This window comes from Gossypium hirsutum, chromosome A12 (genome assembly GCF_007990345.1).
Source record: "Gossypium hirsutum isolate 1008001.06 chromosome A12, Gossypium_hirsutum_v2.1, whole genome shotgun sequence".
NCBI lineage: Eukaryota > Viridiplantae > Streptophyta > Magnoliopsida > Malvales > Malvaceae > Gossypium > Gossypium hirsutum.
Genome location: NC_053435.1, coordinates 15859708 through 15876259, shown reverse-complemented (window position 1 = coordinate 15876259; position 16552 = coordinate 15859708). Strand labels below are relative to the sequence as shown.

The 16552-nt window shown below is 34.1% G+C and overlaps 1 protein-coding gene across 1 annotated transcript; it reads left to right on the top strand.

The window, feature by feature from the left end:
• Positions 1-1287: 1287 nt before the first annotated feature.
• Positions 1288-8005, top strand: LOC107926744 (succinate dehydrogenase [ubiquinone] flavoprotein subunit, mitochondrial). The gene is made up of 16 exons (XM_016857666.2): positions 1288-1639; positions 2194-2352; positions 3239-3326; positions 3764-3910; positions 3988-4128; positions 4332-4417; positions 4512-4604; positions 4700-4763; positions 4930-5073; positions 5426-5613; positions 5919-6093; positions 6176-6346; positions 6543-6612; positions 6704-6824; positions 6914-6951; positions 7656-8005. Exons 1-16 carry the CDS (start codon positions 1535-1537, stop codon positions 7756-7758), a joined length of 1893 nt encoding a protein of 630 aa, XP_016713155.1. The 5' UTR covers positions 1288-1534; the 3' UTR covers positions 7759-8005.
• Positions 8006-16552: the final 8547 nt, after the last annotated feature.

Genomic DNA, 16552 nt, shown 5'->3' with positions numbered 1-16552 from the left:
TTGATACCGACTTGCATAAAAGGAATAATTTATCAACATAAAATGTTTCATCGTAAATGGTTTAACATCATAAAATTAGGGTGCGAATATTATTTCATCTCATAGCTTGTATATATTAAATTTTATAATTTTATAATATTAATTTTTGTTTAATTTTTAATAGATTTCTTCAAAAAATATTAATTAATTAAAAACATAATATAATTACAAAATATTCAATTTTAAAAATAATACAAAAAAATTATCATAATTTAAATATTAATATTAATACATTAAAATTTAAATAATATTATTAATAAATTCTTATTGGTTATTTATTATATATATTGTTAAATTAATTTGTTTTAATGTTAAAATTGTCAATATTTGATTTATTTTAATTTTATATTTTTCTTTGCTCTATTTAATCAAGGAATGTAATTAAATCTTATTATATTATAAAAAGAAATATAAATTTAATCTGATAAATATTATTAATATGTGACTTTTTTTTAACTATATTCTGAGCTTAACAATTTGATATTCATTAATTTTAATATTATAACATTAAAGGTTAATTCAATCAAGTAAAATCTTAAAATAATGAGATAATTTATTTAAAATTAACTTTATATTTAACATATATAAAATTATAAAGAAAAGAATTAAACAAAAGGCATAAAATAACTTAGAAAAAATTAGAAGGCATGAAGCAAAAGAGTAATTTATCCAAATTGTAAATAAGTGCTTCAAATGAAGAATGTTATGTGTCAAAAAAAGTTAATGTGAGCATGGCTTTTTTTTATAACCTTATACTGTTATAGTATAACATTTATTTAAAATTAATTATAAGAACATATGATTTTTCTATAATTAGTGGGAAAAAAATAAAATTACTTTAGATCAAACTTAATTTATTATATTGCTACTAAATTAAAAAACTGTTGAGATAAAAATATATAAATTTGATATAAAATTTGGCATATTTCAAAAATTAAAATGTTCCCCTCCCCCAATAAAAATTGGTTTCATAGTTTGACGCTAGATCTCGTGATACTTTTACTTTTCATGGATATATTGTTTTTGTTTTGTTTTTAAATAATTTTTTATATATAATATTATATAAATATATTTTAATTACATTTGTATAAATATATTTATACGTTAATATAAAATTTAAGATTACTAAAAGAATTCAATAATTTAATTAAATAATTAAAATTTATTTTTTAAATATAATTATAATAAAACAAAAAAGATTAAGATAAAAATACATTAAAAACTAATTATAATTCCTCAAAAAAATTCATAGAATGCAAAAGAAATGGCATTACGGTAGTTATCTTGAAAAACAAAGGGTAAGTGTAACGGCATACTGCGTCAAATGAGCTATTATACCCTTTCCAACTACGCCGCCATCATTTTTGCTCTCTTCCCTCCTCCAGGCAGTAACTATTCTCAGCAAATATATATATACATAAACAAAATTAACCACACGCCTTCCAATATCCACAACTCGCAAAAGGGAAAAAAGCATCCAACAAAGTAGGCGGAGATGTGGCGCTGCGTTTCTCGTAGCCTTCGAGTTCCATATTCCAACAGATCAGTTGCCGCTAACTCTCTTAGATCTAACATTTCCAGTTTCTTCTCCACTCATGCTGTATGCTTCTTTCTTTTCTAGGGTTTTTGAGCTCTTTGTTCCGCTTTTAATTTCTGTTTCTTTTCTGCTTTCAAAATCAATTCCTGCTTTGTTTTTATATTCTCGTTTTCCCAACGATTGCTGGGTTTTTTTCGGGTAGATTCTGATTAGTTTTACCTATATGTAATTTGAATCGTTTTAGTGTTTGTACTGTTTGGCTGCTGAGAAAGTTGTCCAAGGAAAAGAATCCATAGAATCTACGCATTATTTTCTTAAATCATCTTTAATTTTAGCTCGATTCAGTTGACTTCCCTAATATACAGTAGAAACAAATACCATCTGGAACTTGATCTTAGTTAACATCTTTTTCTAATGGGATAAGTTCCGTTTTCTGCCCATGTTGATTACTTTAGCTGATGTTATGTAAAATGCATATATTTTCGATTTTTTGCTAAGTATTATCTTTTTCTTTCTTCTGATTGGTTGGGAATGTTTTATAGAATTTATATATTTATTAAAAGAAAAAAAAACTGAACCAGAAGTATTTTGGTGATGGACATTTGCGATCATTGCAGGGGTCCCCTTATACAATAGTGGATCATACGTATGATGCAGTTGTGGTTGGTGCTGGTGGTGCGGGGCTGAGAGCAGCCATTGGTCTTTCAGAGCATGGATTTAATACTGCTTGCATAACTAAGCTTTTCCCAACTCGTTCACATACTGTTGCGGCTCAGGTTTTTAGACTATATGGTGTTCATGATTATGAGTTATGCTGTTTCTATTATTCAGGGCATGCTTGTGTTACAGTGGCTATAGATAAATGGGATTCATCATTCTTGATTTTATGGGCATATTGGTTCTACAGTTTAGTGGTTTCTGTACATAGTACTTGTCTCTTTGCTATTGTTCCCTTTCTTATCACAGATGTCTGTGTTGCACAATAACTGATGTTCTCCTTGTCCAACTAAGACCGAACAAACATGTTCAAAAGAAAAAAAAGAAGAAGAAGAAGAAGAAGAAGAAGAAGAGAGACTGCACAAACGTGAAGTTCACCAAAATAATTTTTACTACCTCAAATATGAATTTTTTAAAACTTCTTCAAATATCATAAATTGCCACTCTTACACTTTCCATATTATGATCCATTTGTGTCTTTTGCATTTTTCTTGAATATAGTGTCTTTTGCACTTTGAAGTGTAATACATGGGTATTTAAATTTCTCTTGTCCAACTAAGACTGAACAAACATGAATTATACCAAAAGCATTTTTATTATCATAACCATGATTTTCCTTTTAAAGTTCTTCAAATACTATAAATTGCCACTCCTAAACTTTTTATTATTATGATCTATTTGTTTCTTTTGCATTTTAAAGTGCAATACATGTTTATGTAAATTTCTTATATTGATGTGTTTTATAAGATATAATGCACTTCTACAATTTTTTTTTTAAGTATTTCGTTTTCATTTTAAAAGTGGATCATTCTGATAAAACGGATCCATTGTTTATTTACATGTCTAAAGCACAGTCTGTAGAAAGGTTTTGTTAGTGATGCTGTTTGTTTTCCATTCCATTGAAAGATTATTGTCTCATTTATCTGTCTGGACTTTTCTGTTTAGGGTGGCATAAATGCTGCTTTGGGAAATATGACTGAAGATGACTGGCGATGGCACATGTATGACACAGTTAAAGGAAGTGATTGGTTAGGTATATGATTTGTTTGAACTTGTATCTCTTGTGGTTTTAGTTGTTACATGGAATTAAGCTTATGCTTCTACTTGATCTTTGTTTCTGTAAGAATAGTTTATTTTTTTATCAGCTTTCTCTTTTCTACGAAAAGTACATGTTCCCCCTTAAGTACACTTCAGTCTTGCCTGATGTAGTTTATTATATTTCCTTGCATTCTTGAAGTGGTTTCCACATTTGTTGACTCCTACTCCCCCCTTTGAACTCTATTCAAAATACTGATATTAGTTGATTGTGCCAAAGTAATTTGGCTGAAGCTAAAGGCAGAAGAACCATGCTGGGCATGCATTTTTATGTTGCAGTAAACTACCTATTTTACTTGTATGTCTGTAGTGCTGTGACTACCTTTTTAACAATCTGTTTCCTTGTTATAACAAAAAGAGGGTGTATGATTGTAGGTGATCAGGATGCAATTCAATATATGTGCAGGGAGGCACCAAAAGCCGTGATTGAACTCGAGAATTATGGGCTGCCTTTTTCTCGAACAGAAGATGGGAAAATATATCAGAGAGCATTTGGTGGTCAAAGCCTTGACTTTGGAAAAGGTATAAGTACATAAATTTGATTGTTGTGCTTGGTGATAGAATTCTGATTTTAGCTCGGCATTTTCTATCTTGACCAGGTGGACAGGCTTATCGTTGTGCATGTGCTGCTGATCGAACAGGGCATGCTCTACTGCACACTCTCTATGGCCAAGCTATGAAACATAATACCCAATTCTTTGTGGAATATTTTGCTTTGGATCTATTGATGAACAGCAATGGTAGGTTCATGTAGGGAATTTAAGTCCTCATCAATGTAAATCATATTACTTTCATTTGCATCCCTTGTTATTGTTTAGCTGTCCATAATTTTGAGCTTTATTTGTTCTCTTAATTTTGATGAGCATGTCACCTTCTCCATTTTCTGTTTTACCCTTGTTTGTAGTGTAACATGGATAACTTTGATTATTTATGATTTGTGCAGGAAGCTGCCAGGGAGTGATAGCTTTAAACATGGAGGACGGAACACTACATCGCTTCCAGGCTTCTTCAACAATTCTGGCCACTGGGGTATATGTGCATTCCTGATCTATTTTTTATTTTTTCAAAATGAATGATCAAAATGAATTGAAGGACCTTTGTGTGTGTTGTCTGTTTCTTTCAGGGATATGGTAGAGCCTACTTTTCTGCAACTTCAGCTCACACATGCACTGGTGATGGCAATGCTATGGTTGCACGTGCTGGGCTTCCCCTCCAGGTTTCTTTTCTGTGTTGCTGCAACCTTTTTCTTATTTCTTAATCTTCTATCTCTTTGCCTTTGTTTTTATCCAATTTTATTTATGCTTCCTACAGGATTTGGAGTTTGTGCAGTTCCATCCAACTGGAATCTATGGGGCTGGGTGCCTCATTACTGAAGGTTTGTGCGTATTCAACTTCTTACTGAGAGCAGCATTATGGTTGATTTTTGGGTTACATCATATAGATATTTATTATACCTTTCCTTTTTTAATTTAGTTTTACTGCACCACTTAATTGGTTGAAGTTGAGTGGGTTCTTTTCTAATTTGCATCTACAATTTGCAGGGTCTCGTGGTGAAGGTGGCATCCTTAGAAATAGTGAAGGTGAACGCTTTATGGAACGGTATGCTCCTACAGCCAAGGATCTTGCTTCAAGGGATGTTGTTTCGAGATCTATGACCATGGAAATCAGGGAAGGTCGTGGTGTAGGTATGATTATCTTATTATTACTGACATTTCTATTTTCCAGTATCCAGTGTTATCTGTGTTTTTGTTCCTTTAGGCGGGGTTGCCAGATGTGCAGTGAGGTATTGCAGTATGGTGCCTGTGGTTTAGAGTAGATATCTGGTTTCTTTTTTTTTTTTTTTTCTCTTGTTCGTTTCATATGATTGTTTAGACCTTGTTCTATGAAGGTTTAGATGTTCTTTTTGCACCCGTTCTTGTAGGTGCCCATTGTAAGAAATATAGGTTTGTTTCTAGGTTTGTGTGATGCAGACAGTTACTAGTTACATGCAAGATTATTTGAACTTGAGTTATTAACTGTGATACTTATATCCAATAGGACCTTTGAAGGATCATATCTATCTCCACTTGAATCACTTGCCTCCAGAGGTGCTTAAGGAGAGGCTTCCAGGTATCTCTGAGACTGCTGCCATTTTTGCTGGTGTGGATGTTACAAAGGAGCCCATCCCAGTCTTGCCTACTGTACATTATAACATGGGTGGAATTCCAACAAATCATCATGGAGAGGTGTGAATGTTCAATGCACATAATGTTGATATACTAGGATGTAATTCTAGAAGTTTACTGGAACTTAATTGTGTTATTCATTTTAGATACACACAACAATTGTGTTATTTTAGATATAAACAAAACAAAAGCATGTTGATATATGTCTGTATGATCTTTTAACTATTAAACGTATTTAAAATATGAATGACGTGTAATACTATCTGAAAATGAAAAATGCAACAATCAGGTTCTTAAAAAATTGTGTATATCTTTTGCTATTTTTCAGGCTCATTTAACATAAATAATTTTGCTTTGCTTTGCAGGTAGTTACTATCAGAGGCAGTGATCCAGATTCTGTGGTTCCTGGACTGATGGCTGCTGGAGAGGCAGCCTGTGCATCAGTTCATGGTGCTAATCGGTTGGGTGCAAATTCCCTTCTTGACATTGTCGTCTTTGGTCGGGCTTGTGCAAACCGAGTTGCAGAGATCCAAAGGCCAGGCAAGCTGTGTTGCAATCCTTAACACATAAATAGCTTTTCCATTTATGCCTGAATGTTGATTCATTTACTAGTTATTTTCAGGGCAGAAGCAGAAACCTTTGGAAAAGGATGCTGGTGAGAGAACAATTGCATGGTTAGACAAAATAAGAAATTCTAATGGTTCTCTTCCAACTTCAAACATTCGATTAAATATGCAACGAGTAATGCAAAACAATGCTGCTGTTTTCCGCACACAGGAAACACTAGAGGAAGGTGTGCCATTTGCCCCTTTCATTTTCTCCGTCTTGTGTCCTCTTCTTGCCTTTTGGTCTTCTGTTTGTTCTTTTTGCAGGCAAATTTAGTTTGGCTTTATGTTGCTCGTGAGGTTCCTACTCACTGGAACCAGTATACCTTTTAATATTTAGTTGACACTTGGGAAATCCTATTTTTTTCTTTGGACTTTTTATAGGTTGTCAGTTAATTGATAAGACATGGGAAAGCTTCCATGATGTTAAGTTGAAGGATCGCAGTTTAATATGGTAAGATTGTGGGGACTTAAGATGTTGGTGACCTAATAATTCTTTCAGTTTCAGTTTGTTTCATAAACTTCACTTTTAAAATGTTTTGCAGGAACTCTGATTTGATAGAATCTATCGAGTTGGAAAATCTTTTGATAAATGCCTGTATCACCATGCACTCCGCTGAAGCTAGGAAAGAGAGCAGAGGAGCACATGCTCGTGAAGATTTTACGGTTAGTTTTTTTTACCTTTCTTTAGTTTGGTTTTGTCCTCTTTGCTTAGTTTTGGTACAATAAGGTTTCCTTTTGCTGTTACTTGGCAGAAAAGAGATGATGAGAACTGGATGAAACACACATTGGGGTATGATCTCTTTCCCTTGGAAGAATACAATGTGAACATGTAGATTGGTTTATGTCGTGCTGTTTTTTTGGGGGGGTGGGGTGTTCAGTATTAATTGACAGGTGCACTTGAGTTGAGAACAGCTTCCTGTTATTGAGAAACCTAGTGATATCCATATTTATAGTTTTATAATGTTTGGACTTTTAGGCTATTGAGTTCTATTTAAAATATGTATCATAGTCACTTAAAAGAAAAAAGGGGGGGGGGGTTCGGAATTTATTGACAGGTGTATTTGAATTAAGAACAGCTTTCTGTTATTAACAATCTAGTATAATCCGTACTTCTAGTTTTATAACATTTGGACTTTTAAGCTATTTAGTTTTATTTAGAATATGAACCTTAGTCACTTAAAAGAAAAAGGTAGTTTAGGCGAGGCATTTCTGTATCAATGCTTGCTGTAGAATGTTTCTTGCAGTGAAGACCATAAAGTTTAGGGCTCTCCATGGTATTTATGTTTCATTGTAGAGAGTTAGTGACATGCATCTGATATGATCAAAACTAGAATTTTATTATTGGTATTGGCAGAGTGAATAGAAGAACAATTACTCTTGCTACCGATAATCATTTATTCTATGTTATCAGTGATTTTCTAGACTATACGAAGAATGCAAATCACTAAATTGCAGCATTATTCTATTGTTCACTATTTTTACATTGATTTGCAGTTTTTGGGAGAATGAGAAGGTGAGACTGGATTACCGGCCAGTTCACATGAACACATTAGATGATGAAGTTGAGTCATTCCCACCTAAAGCTCGTGTCTATTAAAACTCGTGCTGTAATGCAAATGGGTTATGATGATCCGACAATTCAGCCCGGCATAAGTTATGGAGAACAAAGATGCAATAAAATTACTTGTAAGCATATTATTTTGGCAATATTCTTGTGCCATTCATCAATCTTGGAACTTTTGTGGTTGAAAGCATCAATAAGTTCGAATGTGAATCAGAATTTTGTATTTGTTTGGTCAGCAATAAGCTTATGGTTGCTGAATTAGACAATCCATTTATACTCAGTGACCTCTTTTTACTTCAAACTTCAGCTCTAACATATGGACCGACAACACCCATTTCTAAGTTCAATCCCTCTAGCTAAACACCTCCCACTTCAGGAAGAAAGATTCCTGGGATGTGGCTCCATTCATATGCCCTTAGGCTATATATTGTGTGATTTGTCACTCATTGATTTAAGGTACGAGATTAAAGAGAAGTTTCTTCCATCTTAAAACAACATAAATTGATTAGTTATTTCGGATTTTTCTAGAATATTGTACTCTTTAAAAAAAGGAAAAAAATGGTAACAAGCGGTACTACTTGTACACAAAAAAGGAACTATCATTACAGGGGAAGGAGCTTCAAAAGCATCTGCTACGGAAAGCCACCAAATTGTTCGGACAACTTATCATAGCATATTTAGCAGAGTATGAGGTAGAAGGCAATCAGATAGAAAACTCAATGCTAAACCATCCCTGCTATTTATCGGCCCAATGATGAAGTGATCCTGCACTATCATAACAGCATTGTTGTTTTGGATGCTACACCGTAAGCCTTCTTTACGTGGATTGGTATCCTGGTTCACTGCTTGGCCACATGTGCAATATTATGGTCATCAAACTCTCTAAACCCCATGCCGCCCACATTCAAATACTGAGGCGAATCCAGCTCATCCAATGGATGCTTTTCTATGAATCTGCTCATACATTGAGTTATTTGTCATGATTCGAGGGGCTTGATATTTGGAAGGATTTAGAAAGAAAATATTAAATTTGAAAAATGAGTTTATACAAAAATTAGGATCATTTAAAATATGAATTAAATTTGGGTTTAAATTTTCAAGGTCTAATTTGATTCAATTCTTTATTTTTTTCTTTTTAAGTTTGTAATGTTTTAGATTATGTTATTTTTATATATTATGTAATCTATAACACATAAAAATTAAATCTATAGTAATATATAACATTATTATAATGTAAACATTAAAATATTTAAGATGACTATATGTAAAATTATAATAAATAGTTGATTTAGCTTGATTAGTATGAGCTTTGTTGCCAATGTATGAGGACGTTCAAATTGAGCGTACTGAAGTGCATTATCCTCTTATTTATATGTTGGAGAGAGATTATGGGTAGTTCTAAGTATTGTGTTAGAAAGAACAAATATGACAAGAACTTATAATCAGATTTTTCAAAAAGAATTATAACAAATAAAAAAATATGAAATTATTAAATATTAAATATTAAATTAAAATGATATAAATATATATCTTTTAAAATTAATACGAATGGGTTTAAAATAAATTTGAGTTAATCATTTACAAAATATGAATAGATTTTAATAAAAATTTAAAATTTTAAATCATAGTTCAAACCAAATTGAGCTTGAATAAATATAAAATATGATAAAATATATTTAGACCTAATCCAAATTCAATCCATCTATGAATAACTCTACTTGCTACTTAAAATCTGAGTTATCCCACCGCAATTTGTTAAAATAAGTCATTTAATGGACTGTGAAAAGGTCTTCGGCATCTAAATAGACTATATGACAAAGATGGAAACAGAAGTAACGTCTTTAAGTAAAGAATTAGGCTTTCCTTTCCACCATTGGGTTATAATACAAATTTTGTCACCACCACCTTCTTCGTCCCCAAGTATTGGATATATACTTATGATTTTTCAAATCTACTCTCTACTCTTTCTACAATAAAATAATAAAATATTTAGAAAGAGGGGAAAATAAGAGGTTAAACTGTGGGGCTCCTAATCCATATAAAAGTCTATGAAACCAGTCGTGATGTTGTTGATTATGTTATTTCTTTGTACAAAGCATCACTATCAAGGGAGACAAGCAAAGATAATCAGTCCAACCAACTCTAGTGGGGTGTTTGTCAATATATTAGTTTACAAATACTAATCATTATAACCACGACTAAAATAGTGTATGTATATTTTTCTTATGAATGATAAATACAGTTTTCTGGGAGAAACAGAAAAGTCTATTCCATTTGACAAAAATACAGTGTCTCCCACTGCAAACGTCAATTTTAGCAGATCCAAATTTATGTTTCATATTTGCAGTAATATTTATCTATCTTAAGGTATTCGCCTTTTATTTATAAAAGAAAAAGAAAAAAAAATTGTCATCGTTTTTCACTAGCAAGAGGCCATAGCTGTCACTACCGGTAGTCCACTTTTGGACAGATAAAAAAAAGGGTAATCTTTGGATGATGAAGAATCCACTTAACGACATGTTTGAGTGAAAGATCCAATTTTGTCATGATTGGCTAAGAAATAAGAAACGTTTGCGACTTCACTTTATAATCTGCCTTTTTCTATTTTCTTATCATTATATAATCTCTCTTTTATTTAGTAATAATTAAGCGTTAAAAAAATAGAGATGAAGAAATATTTAAAAAATTAGAATTATTTTAGTTCTCTTTGAAAATAAATAAAAAAACATTTGATTGTATTGAGGGGAGGGCTGTGTCATTATTTGGAGAAGTCTTTAAAGTATTATTCGTTGGGAGTCTATAAACCCTCAATTATGGACGTATTCTACTCAAGGTGTCTATACTTGATATGATCCTCGGGTTTTGTCTCCCCACTCCAAGGAGAGCTCAACTGGGTTCAAGGAGTTTATGGAGCGTCTCGCCACCAAGGAAATGTGAGCATTTGATCTTGGTGGGATTCAAACACATACCCTTGTATGACATTAGTTTTGTGAACCCGATAGGGCTTTCTTCAAATTAGGAGACAAAACCTGAGCATATAACTGAGTATAAACACTCTGAGCACAATACCTCCACTATTGAGGGGTCCATCGGTTCTCAACGAATGATACTTTGAAGACTCTAAAGAGCGAGACCAACCTTCTCTCAACAGGTTGAAAAATTTAAAATAAAAAAGTGAAAAATAAAATAAAACAAATATTTTGAAATTGCTTTTGGAGAATTGAAAAAGTTGAAAACAACTTTTTTTTAGAACTATCCCCAACTTAAAGCAAATATGACAAATGAAATGTGAAAATCTTAAGTAGTTTATTTCAAAAGATGATGAATCCTCTTAGATTTAAGTTAAAGGTGTGCCATAAGGGACATACTTGTTTATGAACCCTTCCATTCGATCATTTGTTTTGTGTTACCTCGATGGTTATATCATAATTTCTTTAACTTAAAGCCTAAGCCTATATGCGATGTATACATGTGTTCTATCCTCGTTATATATCACCCCTCACCAAAACACCAAACATTATGGTTAAAGGAAAACTAGACAAAGCTCGGCCTTGCGACCTCGCTAGAAGAAAAGCCTCATCAAAGCACAGCATTACCTCATCGAACAAATTGGTTTAAATAAATTCCATTATACATTAATATCATTTGTTTTTTTTTGTAACATCCCGAATTAAGGTCTAGTCAGAACAATAGTTCAGAGACCACAAATTTGAAATAGAAATAATTATTTTATGATTATTTGATGGTCCATGATATGATTGCATGCTTATGTGAAATTTTCATGAATAAATTCTATGCCTAAGATGGCCAATTTGACTTTAGGGACTAAATTGAATAAGTTGCAAAACTTGTGTTCTAGAAAATTTAAGCATGAAATTGAATTGGATTATTAATTAGAGGTCCTTAAATAGAAATTAGACTAAATTCTAAAAATTTGGACAAAAATGGGCATGAATAGGAAAAATTTGAAAGAAAGACCTTAAGGGTATTTTTGTCATTTGGTAAATAAAAGAATAAAAAGGGAAAATGAAGTGAAAATCTTGTCCATCTTTTTCAAGCCATAGCCGAATTTTACAAGGGTTCCATAGCTAGGGTTTTCAACTTTTCAAGCTTGATTGTAAGTGCTCCCTAGCCCTGTTTTTTATGTTCTTTGCATTTTTTAAGTTCTTGAAGCATGATCTATCCATTCCTACCATTATTTTGAGCTAGGGTTCATGCATGAAATTTTAACCATGTGTAACATGGTTGTATTTTGATGTTTAATGGAGGAATATGATTGTTTGATGTGTGATAAACATCTTTTGCTAAGTGATTTTTAGTAAAAAATCTAAAAAGGGCTTGTTTGTAAAAGGTGTACAAATTAGTAGTAGAAATGTGAAATAAGGAAAATATGGGCTGATTGAGATAGAATAGGAATTGGCTAGGCTTGCATAACCAAGGAATTGCATGCATTTCATTTTACGAGCCTAGGGACTAAAGTGTAAATAAGTGAAAAGTTAGGGGTAAAAAGGTAATTTTACCAAAGTATATGTTATGAGTCGATATGAGTAACGTGTGTATTGAGAAAGTTAAATTTGATATTATAGATCAAGAAAAACGTGATTCGGGTCTTGATCGGGGGAAAAGCAAGGTTTACAAGGATTTGGCTCGTTTCAATCATTTTTGTACCGAGGTAAGTTCATTTGCAAATAATGCAACATATACCATACTTTAAATGCTTTAATCTTGCATTTATGGTAAGTACATACATATTTAATGTGATGTTGTATCATGTGTTTATTGCCTAAATTGTATCATGAATTATGCTTTGATTTTTCCATGAATATGTGATTTGGTGCTTTGAGCATTGAAATCAATGTTACAAGCAAGTTCTATAGAAATGTGGTATCGAAGGATCCCATTTGAACCTTAGGAATAGTTAGGATATAAGTGACATGTCACTAGGAATTATGTAATTTGAACTTATTGAGTTGTGTCTGAGTTCATGATATATGTGACATCCGAACTCATTGAGTTGTGGTCTGAGTTCGTGATATGTATGACACATGTTTTGGCGTTCGAGTACTGGTCTCGTATATGCTATTAATGGCAAGGTAGTCCGGCATGTGTTACGGATACCTGACGGCCTGTATAAGCAGTCCCATGAGTAGCTCGTAAGTGAGCAACATGTGGTCTGAGATATGGAGTAGCATTGGCTGCATATGAGGCACTTAGGTGCAAGTTTCCGATGTGTCCGATAGTATTTCGAGTGTTCAATGGGTAGTTCAAGAGAAGTTCAATGAGCAATCTTAATGCTTGCATCAAGACAAGAGAGTAAGTTATTATGTGCAAGTGGCACAGACATGTACATCGAACTTATGTGAATGACATGAAATATGGTGAGCTTGTGGTAAGAACATGTATACGTATATATATGAGAAATAAGTTCATGATATTTGATAAAACACAAGGTTATGTTACTTATGTTAAATGCATGATTTATGTTTGTTTAAGTTGCATTTTATTTGCATGTGAACTTACTAAGCTTTATGCTTACCCCCTTTCCTTTTCCTTTCTTATAGTTTCGACAAGCTAACTTAGGGATCGAAGAACGTCGAAAACTCGATCACATTATCAATCGAACATTTGGGTATAGCTAGCCTTATCATTTTGAGTATGGCATGTATAGGGACTTGGTCTTTTTGTTATGTGTCATATTGATTAGCCAAATGTGTTGGCTTATGATGGTATCATGATTATTTTGTATATGGCCATGAGAGGTGACTCATATTGATTATTTTGGGTTGTAACCCTATTTACCGATGCATGCGTGCAAATGTGTTGATGCTTTAATATGGTTATGGTTGATTGTGGTTGATGAGTGTGATGGATGGCATGTACATTTGATGAATGAGATATGGTTAATAAGTATGCAATAAATGTAGTGAAAATGTGTAATTGAAGGTAGAATGGTAAAGATGATAAATAAACATGAAATTGGTGTGGAATGCCATATGGAAGTATGATAATTTGAATGAGTGACATGTTGACTTTACTAAGTCATAGTTTAATATTGAATGTGAATGTTTGAGTAATCAAATGTGCCATGTTGCATGCCATGAAGTGAGTGCAATGTGTGAGTGTTTATGGGTGACAAATGGTTTAGAAAATAGCCTAGAAATTGTCTACACGGTTAGACATACAAGCATGTGTCTTGGCCGTGTGTGACACACGGTCTGCCCCATGGGCGTGTGGTCCGGCCGTGTGTCCCCTGTACCCTAATTATGCAAAACATAATACCTAGTAGTAAACACACGGGAAGAGACACGACCGTGTGTCTCAGCCGTGTGAAGGACATAGCCTTAGGACATGGGCGTGTGCCCAGGCCATGTGAAGTCTACACTTAATTTTAGGAATTTAATTTGCCATACGGTCTAAGCACACGGGCGTGTGACCTTATTTTGTTGATGACTTTATAGTCAGAGAGTTACACAGGCTGAGGACACGAGCGTCTCCCGAGCCACATGGGCGTGTGTGACCACACGGCTTACCAACACGGGCGTGTGACTCTCCAAGACAAGAAAATTTTCTAAGTGTTTAAAAGGTTTCAAAAGTTCTCGGTTTAGTCCCGTACCGTTTCTGATGTATGTTTCGGGTCTTGTAGACCCTTATAAGGGACAATATGCATGCGATTGAAAAGTTTTAAATTGGGACAAAATTTTATGACCCGATTTTATATGAAAGTTTATGTTTAAGTCCGATAATGCTTCGAACCCTGTTCCGACGTTGGAAACGGGTAAGGAGTGTTACATTTAGTGGTATCAGAGCTACGATTTAGTTTGTTCTCGAACTAATGTAGCATGTGTACGAGTCTAGCTATACATGCCATACATATATTATGATAGTGTGACAACTCCTTACGATTCAAAAATGTGTTTTCATATAGTAAATGGATCCCGATAGAGCAGTGGCGGATGATGTTGAAAATAACACACCTGCTCTCGCTGAAGGAGCAGCACCATTTGATAGTAGACCCATGATTGTTAGTAGAGGAGAATGAGGTAGAGAAGCCTTTTTACACATGATGGATGCATGGTACACAGAGTTCGTTCGAACGAACCCAAACGCTTAACCTCCTCCACCCCCTCCAAATCTCCAAACCATGCCTCAAGTGCCTCAAGGCATAGATTTTATGAGATTTCATAGAACCCTAGTAGATAGAATTCGAAAGCAAGGAGTCAAGGAATTTAGGGCCAATGTTGATGATGATCCCGAAAGAGCGAAATTTTGGCTAGAGAATTCCATCCAGGTATTCGATGAACTGTCCTGCACACCTGACGAATGTCTGAAGTGTGCTATTTCATTGTTGAGGGATGCGGTGTATCATTGGTGGAGGACACTGATTTTGGTGGTTCCGAGAGAAAAGGTCACATGGGAATTCTTTCAAGAAGAGTTCTGAAAGAAATACATCAGTGAGCGATTCATCTATCAAAAGCGTAAGGAGTTTCTCTATTTGAAACAAGGTCGCATGTTAGTTGCTGAGTACGAAAGAGAGTTTGTCAGACTCAGCAAATATGCTCGGGAGTTTATATCCTTCGAGGCTAAAATGTGTAGAAGGTTTGAAGACGGACTTAATGAAGACATAAGAGTGTTAGTGGGTATTCTTGAGCTGAAGGAATTTGTTGTGCTCGTTGATCGGGCTTGTAAAGCTGAGGAGCTGACCAAGGAAAGGACAAGAGTCGAAGCTGAGGCTAGAGATATAAAGAAGAGGCTGCTGAGCAAGTCACTTCTATCCCAGTCTAAGAAATCCAGAGATATGTATCCTCGTTCTCATGTGTGGACTGGGCATTCTTACAGAAACTGTAAGAAGCAAAATTCAGGTTTTAAATCTCATGCTACCTCTGTGGCTAGTGTGGGTAATGAAAGAGCTCCCAAACCTGAGTGCCAACAGTGTGGTAGAGGTCATTTTGGTAAGTGTAAGGTGAGTGATGGAGCTTGTTTCCAATGTCGTTCTCAAGACCATTATATCAAGGACTGTCCTGAGATGGTCGAGAAATAAAAATTTCAGAGTATAAGGCCAGGTAGTACGGCTACAAAGGGAAGAATGTAACAAGAGATACAGCGGTGAGATTCGAGGTTAGAGCTCTGGCTAGGGCCTATCCTATACGTGCGCACGAGGACGCATCTTCTCCCGATGTGATTATGTGTACTTTTTCTTTCTATGACACATCTGTTATTGCCTTGATTGACCTTGGTTCTACTCATTCATATGTGTGCATGAAATTGGTATCTAGCATGAATATGCCCGTTGAGTCTACAGAATTTATGATTAAAGTGTCAAACCTGTTAGGCAAGCATGTTTTAGTTGATAAGGTATGTAAGAAATGTCCTTTGATGATTAGAGATCATCATTTTCCAGCTGACTTGATGTTATTTCCGTTCGATGAATTCGATGTTATATTGGGCATGGATTGGTTAACATTTCATGATGCTATAGTGAATTGTAAACAAAAAGTTATTGAATTGACATGTGAAAATGGTGAAATTCTCTGGGTTAAATCAGATGAGTAAGATAAGTTGCCAATTGTGATTTCTATGATGTCTACTCAGAAATGTATTAAAAAGGGATGTGAAGATTATTTGGCTTATGTGTTGAATACGAAAGAGTTTGAATCAAAGATTGAATCACTGCTTGTTGTATGTGAGTATCCGGATGTGTTCCCGGAAGAGCTACCTGGAATACCCTTGTTAGGGAAGTTGAGTTTGGCATTGAGTTAGTCCTTGGTAAAACACCTATCTCGATTACTCCATATAGAATGAACCCGATTGAACTGAAGGAACTGAAGTC